Raw genomic sequence first — 21,289 nt, 5'->3', positions numbered from 1 at the left:
ATGCCGCGCAACCTTCACCGGTATCATGCACCCAATATTTACCTTCCTCAAAACAGCAACCATACCTACATATTATGGCATTTCCATAGCCATTCCGAGATATATTGCCATGCAACTCTCCACCGTCCCGTTTATTATGACACGCTCCATCATTGTCATATTGCTCTTTGCCTGATCATGTAGTTGACATCGTATTTGTGGCAAGGCCATCTTCATAATTTTTCATACATGTCACTCTTGATTCATTGCATATCCCAGTACACCACCGGAGGCATTCACGTAGAGTCATATTTTGTTCTAAAATATTGTTGTAATTCTTGAGTTGTAAATCAATAAAAGTGTGATGATCTTCATTATTAGAGAATTGTCCCAAGTGAGGAAAGGATGATGAAGACTATGATTCCCCCACAAGTCGGGATAAGACTTCGGACTTTATAAAAATAAAAGAGGCCAAAGAAGCCCATACAAAAAAAGGAAAAATAAAAGAGAAAAAAAGAGAGAGAAGAAAAGAGAAAAAAAGAGAGAAAAAAAGAGAGAAAAAAATGAGAGAAAAGAGAGAAGGGACAATGTTACTATCTCTTTTCCACACTTGTGCTTCAAAGTAGCACCATGATCTTCATGATAGAGAGTCTCCTATGTTATCACTTTCATATACTAGTGGGAATTTTTCACTATAGAACTTGGCTTGTATATTCCAATGATGGGCTTCCTCAAAATGCCATAGGTCTTCGTGAGCAAGCAAGTTGGATGCACACCCACTTAGTTTCTTTTGTTGAGCTTTCATATATTTTTAGCTCTAGTGCATCCATTGCATGGCAATCCCTACTCACTCACAATGATATCTATTAATGGGCATCTCCATAGCCCGTTGATACCCCTAGTTGATGTGAGACTATCTTCTCATTTTTTTTTGTCCTCACAACCACCACCATATACCACATATAGTGCTATGTCCATGGCTTGCGCTCATGTATTGCGTAAGAGTGAAAAAGGCTGAAGCGCGTTAAAAAGTATGAACCAATTGCTCGGCTTGTCATCGGGGTTGTGCATGATGGGAGTATTTTGTGTAATAGAAATGAAGCATGGCCTAACTATATGATTTTGTAGGGATAAGCTTTCTTTGGCTATGCTATTTTGATAAAACATGATTATTTGTTAGTATGCTTGAAGTATTACTATTTTTATGTTTTATGGACTTTTATCTTGAATCATTTGGATATGAACAATCATGCCACAATAAAGAAAATTACATTGAGAATTATGCCAGGTAGCATTCCACATCAAAAATTCTGTTTTTATCATTTACCTACTCGAGGACGACCAGGAATTAAGCTTGGGGATGCTGATACGTCTCCAACGTATCTATAATTTTTGATTGTTCCATGCTATTATATTACCTGTTTTGGATGTTTATGGGCTTTACTTTACACTTTTATATTATTTTTGGGACTAACCTACTAACCGGAGGCCCAGCCGAAATTGCTGTTTTTGTGTGCCTATTTCAGTGTTTCGAAGGAAAGGAATATCAAACGGAGTCCAAACGGAATGAAACCTTCGGGAGCGATCTTTTTGGAACAAACGCGATCCAGGGGACTTGGAGTGGACGTCAAGCAACAGAGGAGGCGGCCACGAGGGTGCCCGGCGCGCCCCCTACAGGTGGGCGCGCCCCCACCCTCGTGGGCCCCTCGAGCATCCACCGACTTACTTCTTCCTCCTATATATACCCACGTACCCTGAAACCTTCGGAGAGCACCACGAAAAACTATTTCCACCGCCGTAACCTTCTGTATCCGCGAGATCCCACCTTGGAGCCTTCGCCGGCGCTCCACCGGAGGGGGAATCAACCACGGAGGGCCTCTACATCATCTCCAAGGCCCTTCCGATGAGTCGTGAGTAGTTTACCACAGACCTTCGGGTCCATAGTTATTAGCTAGATGGCTTCTTCTCTCTCTTTGAATCTCAATACAAAGTTCTCCTCGATCTTCTTGGAGATCTATTCGATGTAACTCTTTTTGCGGTGTGTTTGTCGAGATCCGATGAAATGTGGGTTTATGATCAAGTTTATCTATGAGAAATATTTGAATCTCCTCTGAATTCTTTTATGTGTGATTAAGTTATCTTTGCAAGTTTCTTTGAATTATCAGTTTGGTTTGGCCTACTAGATTGATCTTTCTTGCAATGGGAGTAGTGCTTAGCTTTGGGTTCAATCTTGCGGTGTCCTTTCCCAGTGACAGCAAGGCACGTATTGTATTGTTGCCATCGAGGATAAAAAGATGGGGTTTATATCATATTGCATGAGTTTATCCCTCTACATCATGTCATCTTTCTTAATGTGTTACTCTGTTCTTAACTTAATACTCTAGATGCATGCTGGATAGCGGTCGATGTGTGGAGTAATAGTAGTAGATGCAGAATCGTTTCGGTCTACTTGTAACGGACGTGATTCCTATATACATGATCATGCCTAGATAAACTCATAATTATTCGCTTTTCTATCAATTGCTCGACAGTAATTTGTTCACCCAACGCAATACTTATGCTATCTTGAGAGAAGCCACTAGTGAAACCTATGGCCCCCGGGTCTATCTTTTATCATATAAGCTTTCAATCTACTTTTATTTGCATATTTTACTTTTCCAATCTATATCATAAAAATACCAAAAATATTTATCTTATCATATTATCTCTATCAGATCTCACTTTCGCAAGTGGCCGTGAAGGGATTGACAACCCCTTTATTGCGTTGGTTGCGAGTTCTTGTTTGTTTGTGTAGGTGCGTGGGACTTTTGAGGAGCCTCCTACAGGATTGATACCTTGGTTCTCAAAAACCGAGGTAAATACTTATGCTACTGTGCTGCATCACCCTTTCCTCTTCAAGGACCCAACGCAAGCTCAAGACGTAGCACTAGACATTTTGGTGTAATGCACTTGGGAACGAAAGGAGGAGCGACCATCACCAATGGTCGAATGTATACAACACGTGAGCTGAGAGTTTTCAAGAAAAGACTCGACAGACCGATAGTCAACCCATGATAAATAATAATGATCTAATTTAGTTTTTGTAGTACATATATTTAATTGTACAAGTTTAATCTTTGAATTATGAACATAGGAAATGTCGTACTCGGACGACGAAAGTCTCCCGGGGGAGTGCGACTGGTGCAACGACGGCTGAGGTCTGTGCGACATGCCTCACCTGGACGAAGATCGGCGCTTCAGCATTAAGCTCCAGGAGACCTTCGATGTTGAAACGGTACGCAACGACGGCAAGTGTTTTTTTCGTAATTAAGCACGACTTCATCTATTTCAACTTGTAATTTTCATCTTTTACAATTCGACTAGCTTATCCCATGCCATGCAAGACGCTATGTCTTGGAGAGGATGGGTTTTGAAGACCATGAAAGTTTCGAAACAAAGAAAATTCACCTAAGGACCCATCATGGTATGGATTTTGAAGTAAATCTGTACAATTCTCAGAGCGTAACCCATTTTGGTTGCCCAAATTGGGAAGCACTTTGCAAGATGTATGGTTTTTATGAGGATATGCTTGTCACCATGGATCTTGGTGATCCTGACATCGAGCAAGACAATATGGACATTTGGGTCCTTGTTGATACGCTTCCAATTCTACTGCTATGTGAGTTTCTCAAACATAGTTATTAACTAATTTATATTGTTTATTTCAAAATAGTTGACAGCTTATTTGCATTGACAGCTTATTTTCAGTCTTCAAACAATGTGCGGAAGATGGTAGACAGAACCTACTACACCGATGGCTCCGAATTAACTTATCAGGAGAAAAATCATCTGATCGCATTTTGTACTGAACTTGAGAATTACAATACCTATTATCAAACTCCTCCAAATTATGGTCAATACGTGCCACTAGTGCACGTGTTGAACCACGGTAACTTCCATGGAGATGCCATGGTAAGATTTTTACTATTACGACATCTGTGCATCTTTTGCATACTTCTAAAACTGAAATACATTGCTAACTACGAAATTATTACTATGTTTTTCGACAGAAAATCCCGATGGATTGTGTGCCTCATCTGATGTATCAGAATGGTCGCCTTGATGTTTTGAACATACAGCCAGGTCATCCTACGAATCTCACATGTCCATATCGAATTTCTTAAACCGGTGAACACATGGTAATCAAAGAATGGAAAAAATGTATGGACAGTCGTAAGGAGGTTCTTGGAAGCAACATTTTGCGAAAGACAAGAATTGGAGAGAGGATAATCTCCATTCTCCATAATGGAGAGTCATGGGCTATCTTGTTTTATGCTATTTTACCTAAGAGAATATAATAGGTCCTAAGAGAATGTAGTAGGTCTTATGAGGTACAATATGTTTATTATGTGGTACAATGTGTTAGAGTTGATGATAAAGAGTAGTTGTGACTATGACTAGTGACCAACTTGCTATGTGATGTCTCATTGATGAAAACGATGATCATGAGGAGGTGTTATATGACAATGATGTATTATGATGATAAGTTGTTAATGATATGATGATGATGATATTTATTATATCATTGGGTGAAAGAACCGCGGATTAGTTTCAAGTGGATGGACATCCACTTGAAACTAGTCCACGGTTCTTTCACCCAGTGATGTAATAACTCATTATGATGTAAAAACAATCTCTAAATTACTGATGTATGAAAACTTGTATAAAGGTGTATGAATATAACAAGAAATAAAAAAGAGGTAAAATACGGAATAATAGTAGTAGCGCGGGCTGGGAGAAGCGCTACTAGTAATTACCAGTAGCGCTCTTTGGAGAAAGCTACTACTAAGTCGACATAGCAGTAGTGTGGGTTAACCCACGCTACTGCCAACCTTTAGCTGTAGCGCCTTACTAGTAGCGTGGTTCCCCGCGCTACTGATAGGCATTAAACACGTGCTACTGCTAGGGTTTTCCCTAGTAGTGGTACCGGTTCGATCTAAAGGCACTTGGCGGTGGCAGTTGGATTTAAAAAGGGCGAACTCCAGATTCCAAGTTTTGGTGGAGCTGGGCCTCCGTCGCTCCTCGTTTTTGCACTGGCCTCGGCCTTAGCTTCCGGAAGCCAGCTTCTCGCTGATATATCGTTCGGCTCGGTTCCCGCTTCAGGAATTTGTGAAGCGTGAAGTGGGAGAAGATCCGAACACACCCTAAGGAGGGTCGGAGGGTACCTTAAGGTTCCAAAGTTGCATCCTTACGGGATGTAGTTCATCCCTCCCCGAGCTAATGGTATCTTGGAAAGTATCATGCGACTCCCATACCACTTTATACCAAACACTCAGTTGTTGTTTGTCCCTGCATGATCATTCCCATTTAGCTCCAAAAGGATCGGCCGATGGTCTGAGGTAGCCGATGTTAAATGGCTGAGGTTAGCCAACTGAAGCTGAGCACTCCACTCCACCCACCATTGGGTGCCCTCAAGTATTTCGATCCATAGATCTCAATCGCGGCTTGTGTGTATCTTCGAATGACCTATAGGAATGAATCTTTCCTAATGCGAGCATAGTCATCAATGTCATCAGCCGAACACCAATAGGCAAGCACTAGAAAAATGGCGACACACTTCATCAACGGGCTCGCCAATATCACCACCGAAAATACTTCTATGGATACGCTGCATTGGGTGCGAAGTAATCCTTCATAATATTTGTATGATCCTTTGCTCTATCCCGATTGATGTACAAACGGCCGAACTGTGATCCTAATCTCGCTCGCCGAGTGCCCTCGTGAATGGTCACGTCAATGGCCATTTCAAAATCATCATTGTCTTCTTCCTCCTCCTGGGACGAAGGGTCATTGAAGAACATCTCCCTTAACCTCTTCATAATATTCTATGTCGAATTTGATTGCAAAAAAAAAGTAAAACCAAAAAAACCTTACTTATGCAATTCGTCGAACACTTTCTGGGCGTTGGACGAGGCGAGAGCCCCATCCGGTGTCGTTGAGGCGACCCCGAGGCTATGAATGGGCGTGGGGACTGTGAGAGGGCCTGCAGCCTTCCAAGCACGAAGATTCTCCTCAAGTCGTGTTCAGAGGTCGGTGATCAAGCTCGCCTCGGCTAGACTGTGGTTTTCAGAATTTCACCAGCGTGACCGCGATTCCTCCGCCTACTCCACGAGTGTCTATGACATCTCGGTCATCTGTCGGCTCCATTTTGGACGAGACAAAGCTCGACAATCGGCCTTTTCATCCACGAGAGAAAAGAGACGGCGACGGCGACCGGTGAGCGAATCTATGCGTGGCGGGGGGCTACATGGTGTCGATGAGATGTTGGCAGAGGCTACGGATCAGGCAACGCCGACATGGATGCGGGCGAGCAAGGCTGTCGCGAGGGGATAGACATTTTTTTGCTGAGAAGTTGCTTCAAACACCTAAATTTGAGGTGCACCTGAAGCGGCTCCTAAATTATTTGTGTTAAACTAGTTAAGGATTCGACTAGGTGCGATTTAACTTCTTAAAAAGGATCTTTTGAAAAGGCAAGCTTCTTTAAGGTTCCGCTAAAGTTGCCCTAATAATGTTAGAGATAAGGACCAGCGGCTCGCTAGAGATCGCCACATAAGTCGAATTCCCTCTCTAAAACTGTTTCCATTCTTTCTCCATCAAACAAGGCCAAAAAAAACTTTATTTAGTGATGAGAACAGAAAAAACAACAGAGATGGCCACATTCGTGAAGAGGCTCCAGGCTTCGGTTTGTTCGTCTTGGCGTGCTGGCCCGATAGCCCATGTCCCCGACCCATGGTGAGTCTGATCTGGCACGTTTATAATCAGACCATGCCTGAGCCGCGAGTCTGGGAACGAGTGACGGCACGACACAACCCGTTTATTTTCTTCGGATTTTTTCACATATTAGTCCCCTAAAAGTCGCGTCGACAATTTCTTGCTATAAGCGACACTCCCTCTTCTGTCTCGCTGAAGACTTTTCCTCTGCGACGAAGTTATTGGGCTGGCCCAGTGTTGCTTTTTTTTTTCATTCACGATCGCTTCCTACACTTTGTTCGCCGGGTTGATTTTCGATCGAGTTCCTTCGCTGGTATTGCTAGATTTTTTTGGTTTCTCTTGTTTTCTCACTAGTTTCTCTGATTTTTCTTTTTTTTTAACGTTATTCTTTTTCTTTTGTTTTTCTTCAGTTTTCTTGGTATTCAATCTTTTTTATTTATTTTTCTTTCTTTCTTTATTAGTTTTCACTGTTTCTCCATACTTTTTGCATTTGTTTCTTCGGTTTTAATTTTTTTTCATTTTTGTGCCTTTTTTGTTTATTTTTTGGTTTTCATTGTTTATTTTGTGTTTTCTTGTTTTTTTGGTTTTCATTCTACATTTTTCGTATATGTCAAGATTATTTTTCCTAATGCACATGCAACTTTAATAAATACAAGTTCAACATTTTTTCAATACACATTTAACATTTTTTGAAATTCTTGATTAACATTTCTCAGTTACAAGTTTAACATATTTTAATACATGGTCAACATTTCTTCAGTACAAATCTAATATTTTCCAAATGTTTGATCAACATTTTTTAATACTTTTTCAACTTTTGATAAATGCTTTATTAATATTTTATATACATCACTAATTTTTTAATCATTTTTAATACACGGTCAACATTTTCTATAGGCATTTAACATTTTTCAAATACTTATTCAATATTTATTAAAATACTTGATTAATATTTTTATATACATGGTAAAGAAATTTAATCATTTTTTCAATATATGGTCAACATGTTTTCTATACACATTTAACATTTCCCAATGCTTGATTAACATTTTATAAGTAGTTTTTCAATATTTTCTAAAGTTCTTGATTAACATTTTTATATACATGATAAAAAATAGTACTTTTTAATAAATGGTCAGCTTTTTTTCGATACATATATAACATTTTTCAATTGCTTGATTAACTTTTTTGAAATACATGATCAAATTTTAAATACATTTTTCGTATACGTGATAAACATTTTATCTATACATTTAACATTTTTTAAATGCTTGACCAACATTTTTCAAATATCTTTGATAGATTTTTTGCAATATATTTACAATATTTTAAAGTATAAACAAGAAAAAACAAAGCAAAAAATAAAAAAATTCTGTAGCCCCCCGCGCAGCTGGCGCCCCCCAAAAGCAGCCAAAAATCAGGCCGGTTGGTGGGCTAAACGTGCCAGTGCACTGACCCGTTTCCGCGTGTTGTGCTGTGTCTGGGCCAGGAGCGCGGCATGTCCGTGCTGGGCCCTTTTGATCATTTAATGGGCCTGTTTTATCACACTTGGCCTTCTCTCTCGAAAAAAAAAGCTCTCAAGAAAAATTCCCAGCCGTCAGATACAGTGTGCCGGCGCGAGGCGAGTGGCCGACGTACGCGCCGTCGCCTCCTTCCTTCCAGATCCGCGGCGAGCCGCCAACGAGGTACTCTATCCCACCGCACGCGCCTCTTCCTTCTCGTTTGCTATCTGATCTGTTATGTATGGTTTCTGTGTGTGCCGAATCTTGCCCTAGAGTACTGATGAAATTGTTAGTCGGGCCTTCTATGATACGTGTACGGATTACGGTCGACTAAAGCTGATGAAACTATTAGCCCCTAGATAAATTATCACTGTCGCGCCGTTCTTGATTGATCTAGTTTCCGATCTGAGTATAAAACTCTCTCTGACGGTTCTCTAATCTGAACATTGGACTGAAAGCTTAATTTTCCTGCACCTTGTTTTGTCTGCGCAGTATTTAGTATCAGTTGCTTCCTTGCATGTGACTATTCGAGTTGTATATGAGAGTAAACATGACACTCAAAATGCGACTACTGTTTTTTGTTTAGTTGGTAGTCGTTCCTTGCAAGTGAAGATGTCTCGTTGTCCTTCAGGTGGCATCAGCAAGGGAAATTCAGTTATTCGTGGGAGTCATTAACCAGTGAATATCATTTATCCTTGTTGAACTGTAACATCAACTTTAGCTTTTGATTTTTGGATTTCCATAATGTCTATGCACCAGAGTTTCTACCACCTGGTTCAACTTGTATTTGAGAAACTTGTGCGGCCCTTTTTTTCGCATTTAGCATTGTTACATTTCAGGATTTACAGAGTAAATACATCGTTTTCTATTTGCAGCATAAGTTTATGTTTTAGTGATCCGCGATCCATTTTAGATGGGACTCACTTTATCTCAGGGTCTTCTGGATTTATTTCAGTGGCCCTTGTAGTAATCTTGTTTGGCACATAATTCAAGATTACACTTTCTTGTTTCAGGAAAACAGAAGGATGAACTTGAAATTTGAAGCACCGTGGAAAAAAGAGTTAGTTGCCCTGGGCAAAGCTAACGTCAATGGTGAAGATAAAACAATTACTATAAGAAATGATTATCCGGATTACCCTGTCCCTTATTTTCAAGTTACTGAGGGTTTTAATTTGAGAAAGGTCAAGGAGGTATGATAACTATCCATCTGTGTGATATTCCTCTCGCCTTGTTTTTTCTTTCCCAGTGCTGACTCTTGACATTCGCTCTTTCAGTTTATGCTAGAAAGGAATGTTAAGATCGCCAAGTCCATAGCAAATGACATAATCATCCCAGACCCTGCTCCCCAGGTTTGTGTTACCTTCGTTTACATAATTTGATTGATGATTCATTCAATTACATTAGTTTTCATATATGAACCTTGGATCGGAACATGTTGATTCACATGCCTGAACCATGCTAGCTTTAGATTTCCTTACTTTCTCCTCCCTCCTTGTTGCTGCCTCATGTTTGGGTTTATCCTTAGCCTACACCAACTTGCTTAGGTTACAAGGTTTTGTTGTTTCCATTGTTGTTGTCATACATGCACCTCCATAGACCACAAGACAGTTTATTTTGTTGTGCTTTTAGTTGGATAACTGATGCCTTTCACCTTTTTCAATTGTGACGGACTCCTCTAGTGGGTGGCTGATAACTTCTTGGACAAATATGCCGAATTGGAGCCCATCCTTGTAAAGGACAGTGCCCGGTGCTTCCTCCAACTCTTCCAGAACTGTAGAGGCCGGGGCATGTCATCGGATCTTACCATCACCGCACAAACCTTAACCTTCATTGTCAGTTTCAATGCCCTGCGTTGTGCAAAAGTCGTATTGGAGGGCATGGCACCTGAGCTCTATGGGATGCACGCCAATCCCAACTGCATAAACAAATATGGATACTTCCCGCTCCACGAAGCTGCTGAAAGGTTCTCTCTTGACATGATCAAGCTGCTTTTACGCCATGGTGCATCACCCAATGTGCGCACAGTTGGCAATGATGTCATCAAGAATCTACTCCCGCTCCATGTCGCAGTTGAGAATACTTGCCTGCATTAGTATCTGGAGGACAATCTGGAGGACAATCTTTCTCGCAGCCATAATCATCTGGATTATATCTACAAGCTTATTCATCTGCTGTGTCTGCCTGAAATGGTCTGTTTTACTTCCCTCCCTATACGAATTACTACTTTTGCAGGATGACGTAAAGAGTAATATGTTCATACCGTAGACCCCTGACAGGTTATAATGAAATTAGTGATACTAAGTACTGGGCATCCTTTCATCTCAACTTCTCAGAAAAAGTTAAAGTTTTCATTTATTAATCCTTTTTGAATTCATGTGCAGTGTATGTTCTTATAGTAAAGGGTAAAACTTCATCAATAAAATATACAAAAACTGTTGCTGTTAATTTATTTTATTTTCTTTGCCTTGGAGATTGCCCCTAATCCATATTTACTTTGATAGGAGGAAACACAGCGATATATAGAAAGATTATTCAACATTACTTGCTTGCATATGAATGCTAAATGGACTTAGATTTTGTTCCTTGTTGTTTTACAGAAGATCTTCTTGGACACAACTAGACTGCTTGCAGCGAAAACAAATAATCTACTTCAAGAGCTCTGGAATTACATTGAGGATGGAAAAATTATGCAGTCTGCTATTCTACTACTGGCTGCTCAAGAGCAAATCCGTGGGGGCAGTTCTTCCAAGATGAATGGCAGTAGTAAGAAAAATGGGTTTGACATTCTCAGTAAATGTGTAATGAGGCTTTCAATTGCCTTGAAATGGGAGAAAGGTTCACATGGAATGGCACAGGAGCTTCTGGAGGAAAGGAAGACACTTACTGATTGCGCGTGGCTGCTTGTTGATGTAATTTCCCATGCTGGTGAAGATCTTTCTGCATACATTCAAGCGCATTCTGCGGTAAGCGTTTTTTGGCATATTGCGGCTGCAGTGCCTCAGATGCCTTTTACTTAATATTTGTATTTTTACTATTGTTAGTACTGTTGTTTAAGAAAATACATGCCCTAGTCTTAGCAACAAGATAATTCTCACCTCAACTGAAAATAATAATTTTATACTTGCTCTGCCTGGGTTTACTGGGCCGGGGGGCCAAAATGCTAGGACCAAGGCACAATGGAAATTTCTGGCGCTCTGCTCCAATTAAAGCGCATGGACATTTTGCCCCTGTTATTAACGTTAGCGGTTAATGCAAGAGTTGCTCCTGGATGTGCATGCTCCTAAGGCTAGTCATAGTGGGAGTAACTTAGGTAGTAATATAGCGCACTCTAATTTTTTTTTGCTTATGTGGCATGTAGTTAATGAGGAGAGAGGTGTTTATAGTAACATAATATGTTACTGTAACATAGCACTTCCCGAGAAATGATGAGTCTACAAGCTAATAAATGAACCCATCTATGACACTACTATTATGTTACTTTGCACTATAGAGGTAGTAACTTAGACTAGTGTCATATGCATGACACTAGTATAAGTTACTCCCCACTATGACCAGCCTAATATTTATGTGCTATGGAATTCTCTCCTCTTAATTATCAAGCCAGCATGTCAGCGCCTTTAATGCAGGCGTAATTACGTGGCCTAGTAGGAACAGACGGCCCTAAGCTGCTCGCTGGCCTAATAAACATGGACAGAGGTAGTATTTGACAACTTTGTAATAAGCTTTCATTCTGTTTAACAAATCTATACAGAAATTAACTTAGTAAATCTAACACTTCTTCAAGATCATCGGTTGTTTCACAACATGTCGAGTCTGGTTGCATTGAGTGGCTATGGCATAGCCAACATATCTTCTTTCTGTTTGGCGGAGTTTCAGCTATATTAGAAAAATCACAAGATTATGCTTCCCAAAAGTGTTGTTCATTCTCAGTAAAAAAGAGAGCTTAAGAGCCCCATTGTGTTGAGAAGCTAGAGACCTTTTTACCTAATGATTGGGCCATGGGCTTAGCCCATAGCAGGAGCTTCCCTAGGTTTACTCCAATAACAGTCCTCATCCGTAAGATAGATTAGATATAATCTTGTCTGGTTGATCTGAGATAGGGTTGGATTAGTAATTAGTTATGTGAGGGGCTAGCTGGGAAGAAAGATTCCAGGGGAAACTCAACATTCACAAAGGGTGCCCTGGGTAATTGATCTGAGATAGGGTTGGATTAGTTATGTGAGAGGGGCTAGCTGGGAAGAAAGATTCCGGGGAACTCAACCTTCACAAAGAATGCCCTAGGTAATTGATATTGTTTATTATTTACTGTTATGAGTTTTAGTATCTGAATTCCAGAGTTGGTGTATTCTACCTGAAAGCCAAGTTTCAAACAATAATAAGATTGCAATACATTTGTATTATGTAGTATATATGAGGTTTTCTTTGGTGTAATATGGACGATGGAACTGTTATATATCGTTGAACCTTGCATTTTATTTTAGAGAAAAGTATGTTTTTGGTCCCTCAAGTTTCCAAAAAGTACAGACTTGGTCCCTCAATATTTTTTGGTATACATTTGGTCCCTCAAGTCTCAAAACCGGACAAGTTTGGTCCTAAACCAGATTTTGACCCCGTTGACCGGGTTTGACCGCCACAAAACTGCCCGATGAACATTAATTCGGGTTTTAAAAAAACTTCAAAAAAATCTGAAATTTTTTGCGGTCCAATATGCTTACATGCGGACCCCAAAAAAATTCAGTTTTTTTTGAAGTATTTTTTAATTCGAATTTACTGTTCATCGGGCGGTTTTGTGGCGGTCAAACCCGGTCAACGGGGTCAAAATCTAGTTTAGGACCAAACTTGTCCGGTTTTGAGACTTGAGGGACCAAATGTATACCAAAAAATCTTGAGGGACCAAGTCTGTACTTTTTGGGAACTTGAGGGACCAAAAACATATTTTTCTCTTTATTTTACGCCAATTTTGCTGCAATGTTAAGTTGTCTTGCTTAAACCAATAAACTTTTCTTGCAGCAATTATCTATCTCAAAATTATCACTAAACTACTACTTTTTCGAGCCCTTATCCCAGATTTGTACTTATTGTGCTAATGTTATCATAAAGCTGCATATTTTACCAGCTGGACAACTATGAAAAACATGCCATACACATGTGGCTCTGCTGACCTCAGAGTGGTTGACCTGTTGGCCTATCAGTACAGCTCATACTAAAAAAAGTGTAGTTTCCTGATAATATGTGTGAGAATGCGTAGTTTGTGAATATTTTTTTCAAGAAGCGTATTTCTTTTCTCTTGCTTGATGCTATATATCAATTTAACATGTTCTCTAATATTTTTATCACTAAATTCTGTTCTTGTTAATTGAAAGAATCTCAAACCCAAGATGCTACTTAGATTCAGAAAATTTCCATCCACTTCACGTCGGTTTGTTGCTTGAATAGCTGATTCTTGCTCTAATGTTTAGCCTGTCATATAATGCAATGAGATACAAAGCCCTCTTATTTCTGAACACTTGGGAAAGGTGTGGCAGAGATAATGAAATGAGCAGATAATTAATGGGTGTAAAGCCCTTGTGGTAGTTATTTTAATGAAATGTTCTATGTGAAAAGTATTAGTAACAACCAGCTTGTTATTAGTTATCCATATACTCATCCACATCAGGTCCCCTGTCTGGCTGCTTCTTTCCTTTTATTTTCAATCATCGAACAGATAAACAAACTGGAAGAACACCTTTTGTGCTTTATCTTCTAAGACATTGCTTGATATTATTACACTGCGAAGGAGATTGCTATACGAGTTCATGATAGATACAGTTATTGATGATTTGTGCATTGAATTCACACACTACAACTAGAAGGAGCATATTAGTTCCTTCTCCAGTACCATATGCATTTTTGCCATGGAAATGCATATCTTACAATGAATACTAATTACATGCATAAATAGTGAAAACATTGGTGACAGAAACACTCGATCTCCATATTAATATTATCTGACATAGTGACATGAGTATAGTGTGAAATGCCAATTTTATTTATTCTGGGCTTCACTTATGTCTATTTTCTGGTTCTGTCACTAGCTTGTATCGTTTTTAGCAGTAAAATTGCCCATATCAACATCAATTGTTTGGTTAATGCTGTTGCATGGTGCATGAATACAGAACATGCGCTTGTCATTTCTCTTTGTTTGTTTCGTGGACACATGGCAGATAAATTGGCAAACATGAGCACCTCCATATTTTCATGGTGGCAGCTGTTTGGCATGATTCCCAGCTCAAAAAATTCTAGCTGCTGGAGCTGGGGGTGGTATATTAAGGGCGTTGACATGAGCCTTCTTTATTCATGTTAGACTGAAAATTTATGCACAAGGTACTTCATTTAGCCTACAAAATCCAGGTCCTCCAAGAAACTGTGAGTTGGAGCTCATTACAGCAATTTGTCTGGCCCCGCAGGACGGTTCAATGTAGTAGAACAAACACTAGGTGTATGCAATTCATGACTAACCTCTTTAAGTTTGTCTGAACTTCATTTGGATCATATAACCTGAAAAGGCCTGAAGAAATCGACACCTCTCTTTGGGAAACCAAACCAAAACAATTAAAATGATTTGAAATAGTTGGAATTTGAATAACTATGACATGTAGTTAAATATACAAAAGTGTGATGCAGTTCTTGATTCGTACCTTTGAAGCGCCTAGATCGTAATGTGTAGTTAAATACACAGAACTTGTGGAAGCTAGCAGATTTTGCTTTAAAATAGACAAGATACATTAATCTGGATGAATCCGAATATGTTTGTTATGTAGTTTATATAACCTAGTGAATTGAATTCGGTAACTCTTTTTGCACACTGTTCTATTGCCTTCCAACTTATATTGCACAATTGCAGTTTTCTCCTCCAAACAATTCTTTCCACCATCTGACTACCTACAATTGGTTATATAATTGGTACTACCTCTGTCCCCAAATGCAAGTTAGCATACGCTCCGGCCACACAACCAACCATCGGCCCGCTAATTAGCCTGAACCATCTACTACCATGCGCACGGTTGGACCGGATGGAGAATCCACAGTTAGTGGAAAGTAGTAAGGGAGATAGAGCTGCGGGGTGGAGATGAATCGTATGGCTGTAGTAATGGAAATTAAATCTGTTACTATATTTACTAGTGTTTTTACCTTCATTTACTAAAGCGTGGGTGGAAAATCCATCGTTACGAGTTAATGGAATGTAGTAATGGATCCTATGCATTGCGCCCCTCCGCAGAAATCTAGCTACCCACAATTAGAAAAATTCGTGTGTAGTAATGATTTAATAAACGTAGTAACAGAGTGAAGGGAACATCATAATGTAGCAATGTCTATTACCATCATGACTCATGTGGCCGCAGTAATGGAAATTAAATCTGTTACTATATTCACTAGTGTTTTCACTTTCATTTGCTAAAGCATGTGCTGAAAAAGGATCATGCTCATTGTGCCTCCGCATAAATCTAAGCTATGCACGATTAGGAAAATTTGCATGCAGTGATGAGTTAATGGAACATAAGTAACATAGTGAAGGGAACGTAGTAATGCGGTGATGTCTATTACCATCACTATTCTCTTTTACGAGGTCAAATACTGATCTTTGTTTTTTATTTACTTATTATTAAGATGCACTATACATGGTAATGCTACTTCCAATATGCGATAAACTAATTACTAGTTCATCTATTATTATTTTTACGATTAGAGGATCCAGTGTTGGTGTGTGACAGCCTTTTAATTCCGTTACCATATATGATAGTACTTCTACTATGGTTAGTGGTAGGAGGTGTGGGTCTTAGTACGACGAGTGCAATCTACCATATACGCTATTTTTTTTACTGTCATCAATTAGCTAACAGAGTTGCAGAACGAAGGTGAGGCGCAGGGAGCAGTAATGGAAATTAAATTCGTTACGATATTTGCTACTTGCTTTTACCCTCATTTTCTCGGATGTGTGGCTGGCCCTGCTGAGCGGCGCACCAAGCGGGTAACTAGCGACCGGCGCGTACGCTTAGTTTTGCGCGCTTGCTTAGTTTAGCGTCACCGTGTATGCTTAATAAACAATATCAAATCAGTATCAATATATCCACCATTAGATATATTTTCATAATCTATTTGTTTAATACTGTAGTTGTTGATATTTTCTTCTATATATTTGGTCAAACTCAGAAAGAATTGACTTTTTGGCTGGATTTATACGCCATGTATATGGGGAAGGAGGGAGCACATTGTATATGCAGTAGATCTATGTTAGTGATATATTGCCTTATACAACAGATTGTATGTCATGTAGGTTCCCCATGCGGAGGTCTTTCAACATGTTTCATCTGTCCTCGAGGACTATGGATTTTGCCCTACTGGAGATCTCATGGACACTATAAACCTGTACTACTCTTTGTATTGCTTCACACAATAATTTTCTATGTGAATAAACGGTTTTTTGCTGATTATTTAATTTTGTCTTCCACTTGTTGCAGCCAGCCTTATAACTGCAGAAAGTCAAACGGAGAGTCATGCAAAGGTGTGTGGGGCTCAAGTGATTCTTTTTACATTTAACAAACTGAGTCTTAATCTCTTCCCTTATTTTTAAAATGGATAACAGGGCTTACAGATGCAAACATGGCAGTTATGGAATCGGCCAATCTGGATGCTGCAGACGATAAGGTAAAGATAATCACATCTGGGCCGGGGTTGATCTAGTTTTGGATAGACTGATGGTGTTTGGTAACGAGTAATGATATTGTGGCAGCAAAAAGAAAGAAAGCTATAAGAATATGTTCCCTTTCCTGTTTTATTTTATTTTATTTCACATCAACTTTTTCTAAGAATATGTAAAGAAGTAAACATTTCCCAAATTGACAGATCCCATGAACACTTCCAGATACATAATAGAATCTTTGTTTTAAGGCGCGTTTTCTTGACTTCTCACTGTACTCGTCTTGCCCTAATCTCGAGTCCAGGTCACAACTGTTGGAAATGACGGCCTCGCCCTTATGGCACGGCAGCACACTACACAAACACATGTAACCCATTATAACTTAACACTGATTTTGGTGCAGCAGTACCAAGCAGCTTTGCCTACACCTTGTGGCAGCACAGATGGGTTACTAACTACTCCCTCTGTCCCATAATATAAGAACGTTTTTGGCACTACACTAGTGTAAAAAACGTTCTTATATTATGGGACGGAGGGAGTAGAGCACAAAGTGATGGGTTTGATGCTGCAAAGCTGGGCAGCTTTGTAGTAGCGATTTCAGCCATATTTATAGAGTACAAGTATTCATGTACCTAAAAGAACATGTATAGAAACTAAATTCTAGCTTTGAGTTGCCTCCAAATACATATCACCTATTGCAATGCCATGGCATTCCAACTACTGTTCATCTCTGCCATCCTAATGTGTTTCCATCGGTTCTTTTTACCAAAGATAAGGGGTAAACGCAATAAAAGTAGGCTTAATTAACTTAATAACATAGTTGTACCGTGTAGGTTCCAAGTAACATCAACATGGGGATTTCACCAAGGGGGCTTGCGCATTTTTTTCCTAACACCTTACTGTTCTTGAATGATCCGTTACATTATTTGGTGCCTGTGAGGAAGATTCTGATAGAAGAAGATGCAGTGTAACACTCCCTATTTCAGTGCTAGAGACATCCGTTTGAGTGACAATTAATATTGGGATGGAGGGAGTATAATTGTTGGAGGCAATAACAAAAGCATGTTTCACTTGCAATGTTTGTGCCATGCATTGTACTGGTTCAACAGCTTTTTATGTTGCTTAAGCATGCTACTTAATTACTACACTGCAGTTACATCATTCATATCTAATGAAACGCCTATGTTGTGTATTGATCAACATAATACATTAAGCGAGAGGTGCTGGCTGGAAGTATGGGTGTTCCTATTTTTATGTACCTGTAATGGAATATTTGACAGGCTCTGAGGAAGAAAGTAGGTGGAGGATGGGATCCCACATATACAAAGAGAAGTTTTTTCCCATATTGGAGATCAGTGTTACAAGCTCGGTTTCCTTTGAAGGTGTATCCAGCCTATGCAAGCTCAGATCGTATGGCTGGGCTTCGTGGACAACTCCATGTCACTCTGAGTAACAAAATGGCCCATGGGCCTACTCCTACTCCAAATCATAAACTTGGTCCAATGCGGAGAATCTCGCCACTTACAAGCAATAATCAACCCAGAAGGTGTTTTGTCACTGCTGCTACTGGTGCATTCAGGCTCTTGAAGGTGCTAAAGTAGGAGTAGAAAGGTATGTCAGGAGTTTGTCTCCCTCCAAATTTTCTGAAAACGCACCACATAAACACATGGGAAGAAAGATTTTTCGTGATGCACCTTTTAACTACCCCCTCTGTAAAGAAATATAAGAGTGTTTAGATTCTTTACAGAGGGAGTAGTTAAGATTATTCGTTGATAGTTCATTAAGGATTTGGTTATTTGCTCGATAGGGTTAGGTATTCTATTATTGTGTCTTTCCCCCCACTGTTGTAAGTTTGTAGTCTCCAGGTTCTTCTACTTCAAGGGCTACACCAAGCTCGGGTATGTTTGCTTGCTTAGCAATGAGCAACCCTGTTGTTATTTATTTCCCCAACTGGTCCATGTGCAGATAATTCAGATGACAGTGACATCTAAATCCTTGTGGGGAAGCAATAGAGATCCACATGATTTCTTCTATGTTTTTGTTTTCTTAGAGAATTCTCAGCCCTGAGAAATATACAACACATTTGATCCTAGTTAGCCAGTGCTCAACATGGTGCTGCTCCATTAACTAAACATGTTAAAGCTGCAGTCTTAATGAGCGGCCTCTATTGATGCTCACCGACATGGAATTTTTTTTACGATCTTTTTTTTTGTCATGGGATTATTAGTCTTGTAGTGCTTCTTCAATCTCCTGCACACATGAAGATGCCTTTGTCTTCAATTATTCATCTAACAACCCACTACTACTTGCATGCACATCCTTGGTGAACACCAACCTTGGTTGGTAGGTGGGATTCGTTCATGTTGCATCATAGTAGATATTTGGATGTGGAGATGCAATCGTACCTTAAGCTTACTTCTATTTCCAGTTGATCGCCAAAGGAAAGCTGGTGATCTCTGGATTGAGTGGGAAAAATGACTGACCTGAACTAAATTTCTGGCCTGTGGTGCCAAACAATGCGTCAATGTGCCTTAATCTGCATTGGCATGGGAGAATTTCATTTCCTTTTTGTCCACGTCATTTTCATTATTTACTACCAAAGTGATTCTGATTTTGTCGACTTGCCTTTCGTTCTGGGAACACTGCAGGAGGCTCAACTTCTTCGCGATAATTGGCCAATACTCTGCATGGCGTCATTCAGACTGATGCCTGACTTGATAGCTGCTGTGACTTGACTCACTTAGATGTGGTGTTGTAAGTGTCAAATGTGTGTAATTCTGATCTACTCTCGTCATGTAGTAAGACTGCATGGAGATGGTTTGTACCATCGAGGTTTAGGTTTTGAGTCATCAACTACTTTGAATGATTTTTAACGTTAATGTTGTATGCATTTGTGTCTGGTTCCATCAGTGATTTTTAACGTTAATGCTATTTAAAACCATGGATGCACCCAGCGGACTTGTTTCTACAGTCGGTGACGCTTAGGGGTGACTGGAAGATCATGTGCGCTCTTTCCGAGGTCGCTGGTGCTCCACTGCCTTATAAACCCGGCCTCTTCTTCAAGAGATGCAGGCAACCATCTTTATTATATTATTCAACAAAGTCCTCACAAAATAAATACGTGAATCAATCCAAGGCCATCTTTCTGTCGCCATGATGTGTCCTAACCTTGCGTCAACACACACAAGTTCGGTGGCCTTACCAAACTGCCCGCAAGCTAGCCAAGAGCTGGTCTAGCAGACACACCGCATGCACAGGCTCTATACTCTGCCGTCGTGATCAATGCATTGAGCTTGCTAGACCCATCTACCGTCGACGCCACCATGATGACAGACAACGCTACCCTCCTGCGCGGGCCCATCAACACGCGTTCACCACTAAGATCCCACTGCCCCATGCCACCGAGACCCGTTGCCGTCAATGCTGAAGATGCAACACCGCTCCATCTCTTGTTGTTATGATGATGACGGCATTATTGTCCACCATGACCAAAGCCAACACGGTTTTCACCGGAAGTCATTGCACCCTGAAATCGTCGCTAATTGGATCCACGTGCAGCCTTGCCATGTAGACATACGGCGGCAGAAATGCTGGTACAGAGCCTCCAGCCACCCCACACGGGTCCCATCATGTGTCGTCGGCCGGCCGAAGCCATGCCGCGACGGATCTGACTGGGACACCAGATCCACGGTCAGCGTCACCGCCCATCACACAACAGGGTGCCCACCGGATCATCCCACCATTCATGGGGTCGCCGGCTACCACCGCACAACCAAGGCCACCGCCCTGACCACCCCTTAAGGCCACCCCGCACAAGCCGCCTCAACCACCTCGTGGGGAAGCCACCACAGTCGTCCCCCGGCTCATGCCTCCTGCTTCGCCAACGCCGTACCCGTGCTACTGATGGGCCCTTGCCGGGCGAACGTGCGGCGCCAGGAGGCGGCTACGGCACGAGGAAGAGAGAAGGACGAGGAGTACGGGCACAACAAGGGTATGGCGCGGCTGGAGGCGTACAACGAAGGGACGCGCGATCGGGCCCTCCTATTCAAGGCCGCTGTGGGCGACGGGCTCCTCTTCTTCAAGGTACTTTTTGACCTTGCCGACGTCGTTTGTGTTTCTCCTCGTAGGCCATCACTTGCGGACATGCCTTGTTGCGTGTGGCAGGGCCTCTCGTTGAGCCTGAGCGGGAGGACAACACTGGATCCGCCAAGGACCGTGCTCCCGAAAAGGGCGCTTGATTATACAGTCGGTCGACGTAGTGAAGGGGCCATCCACCCCCAACAAACTTTTTTTGCGGAGACTACCAACAAACATTGACCACCTCGAGAAGGATCTGCCATAGAAAGACTTTAATAGCCAAAAAGAAGTTCGTTAAAACTAG

At 40.8% G+C, this 21,289-nt stretch overlaps 1 protein-coding gene across 2 annotated transcripts; it reads left to right on the top strand.

Annotated features, from left to right (window-relative positions):
• Positions 1-8,218: 8,218 nt before the first annotated feature.
• LOC109742642 (uncharacterized) lies at positions 8,219-19,861 on the top strand. Of its 2 annotated transcripts, XM_073496104.1 has the most exons (11): positions 8,219-8,414; positions 9,245-9,421; positions 9,506-9,580; positions 9,911-10,420; positions 10,829-11,194; positions 16,546-16,637; positions 16,730-16,773; positions 16,855-16,916; positions 17,213-17,275; positions 18,189-18,519; positions 19,557-19,861. In XM_073496104.1, the coding sequence occupies exons 4-10, from the start codon at positions 10,418-10,420 to the stop codon at positions 18,507-18,509; spliced, it is 951 nt and encodes a 316-aa protein (XP_073352205.1). In that variant the 5' UTR covers positions 8,219-8,414; positions 9,245-9,421; positions 9,506-9,580; positions 9,911-10,417; the 3' UTR covers positions 18,510-18,519; positions 19,557-19,861. The 2 variants fall into 2 exon arrangements, with proteins under 2 accessions (XP_073352205.1, XP_073352206.1); XM_073496105.1 differs by lacking the exon at positions 17,213-17,275 and having other exon boundaries at positions 8,289-8,414.
• The last annotated feature ends 1,428 nt before the right edge of the window (positions 19,862-21,289 follow it).

The sequence above is a fragment of the Aegilops tauschii genome, chromosome 4 (genome assembly GCF_002575655.3).
Source record: "Aegilops tauschii subsp. strangulata cultivar AL8/78 chromosome 4, Aet v6.0, whole genome shotgun sequence".
Classification (NCBI taxonomy): domain Eukaryota; kingdom Viridiplantae; phylum Streptophyta; class Magnoliopsida; order Poales; family Poaceae; genus Aegilops; species Aegilops tauschii.
The sequence above is the reverse complement of the archived record's forward strand: the minus strand, read 5'-3'. Positions and strand labels throughout refer to the sequence as shown.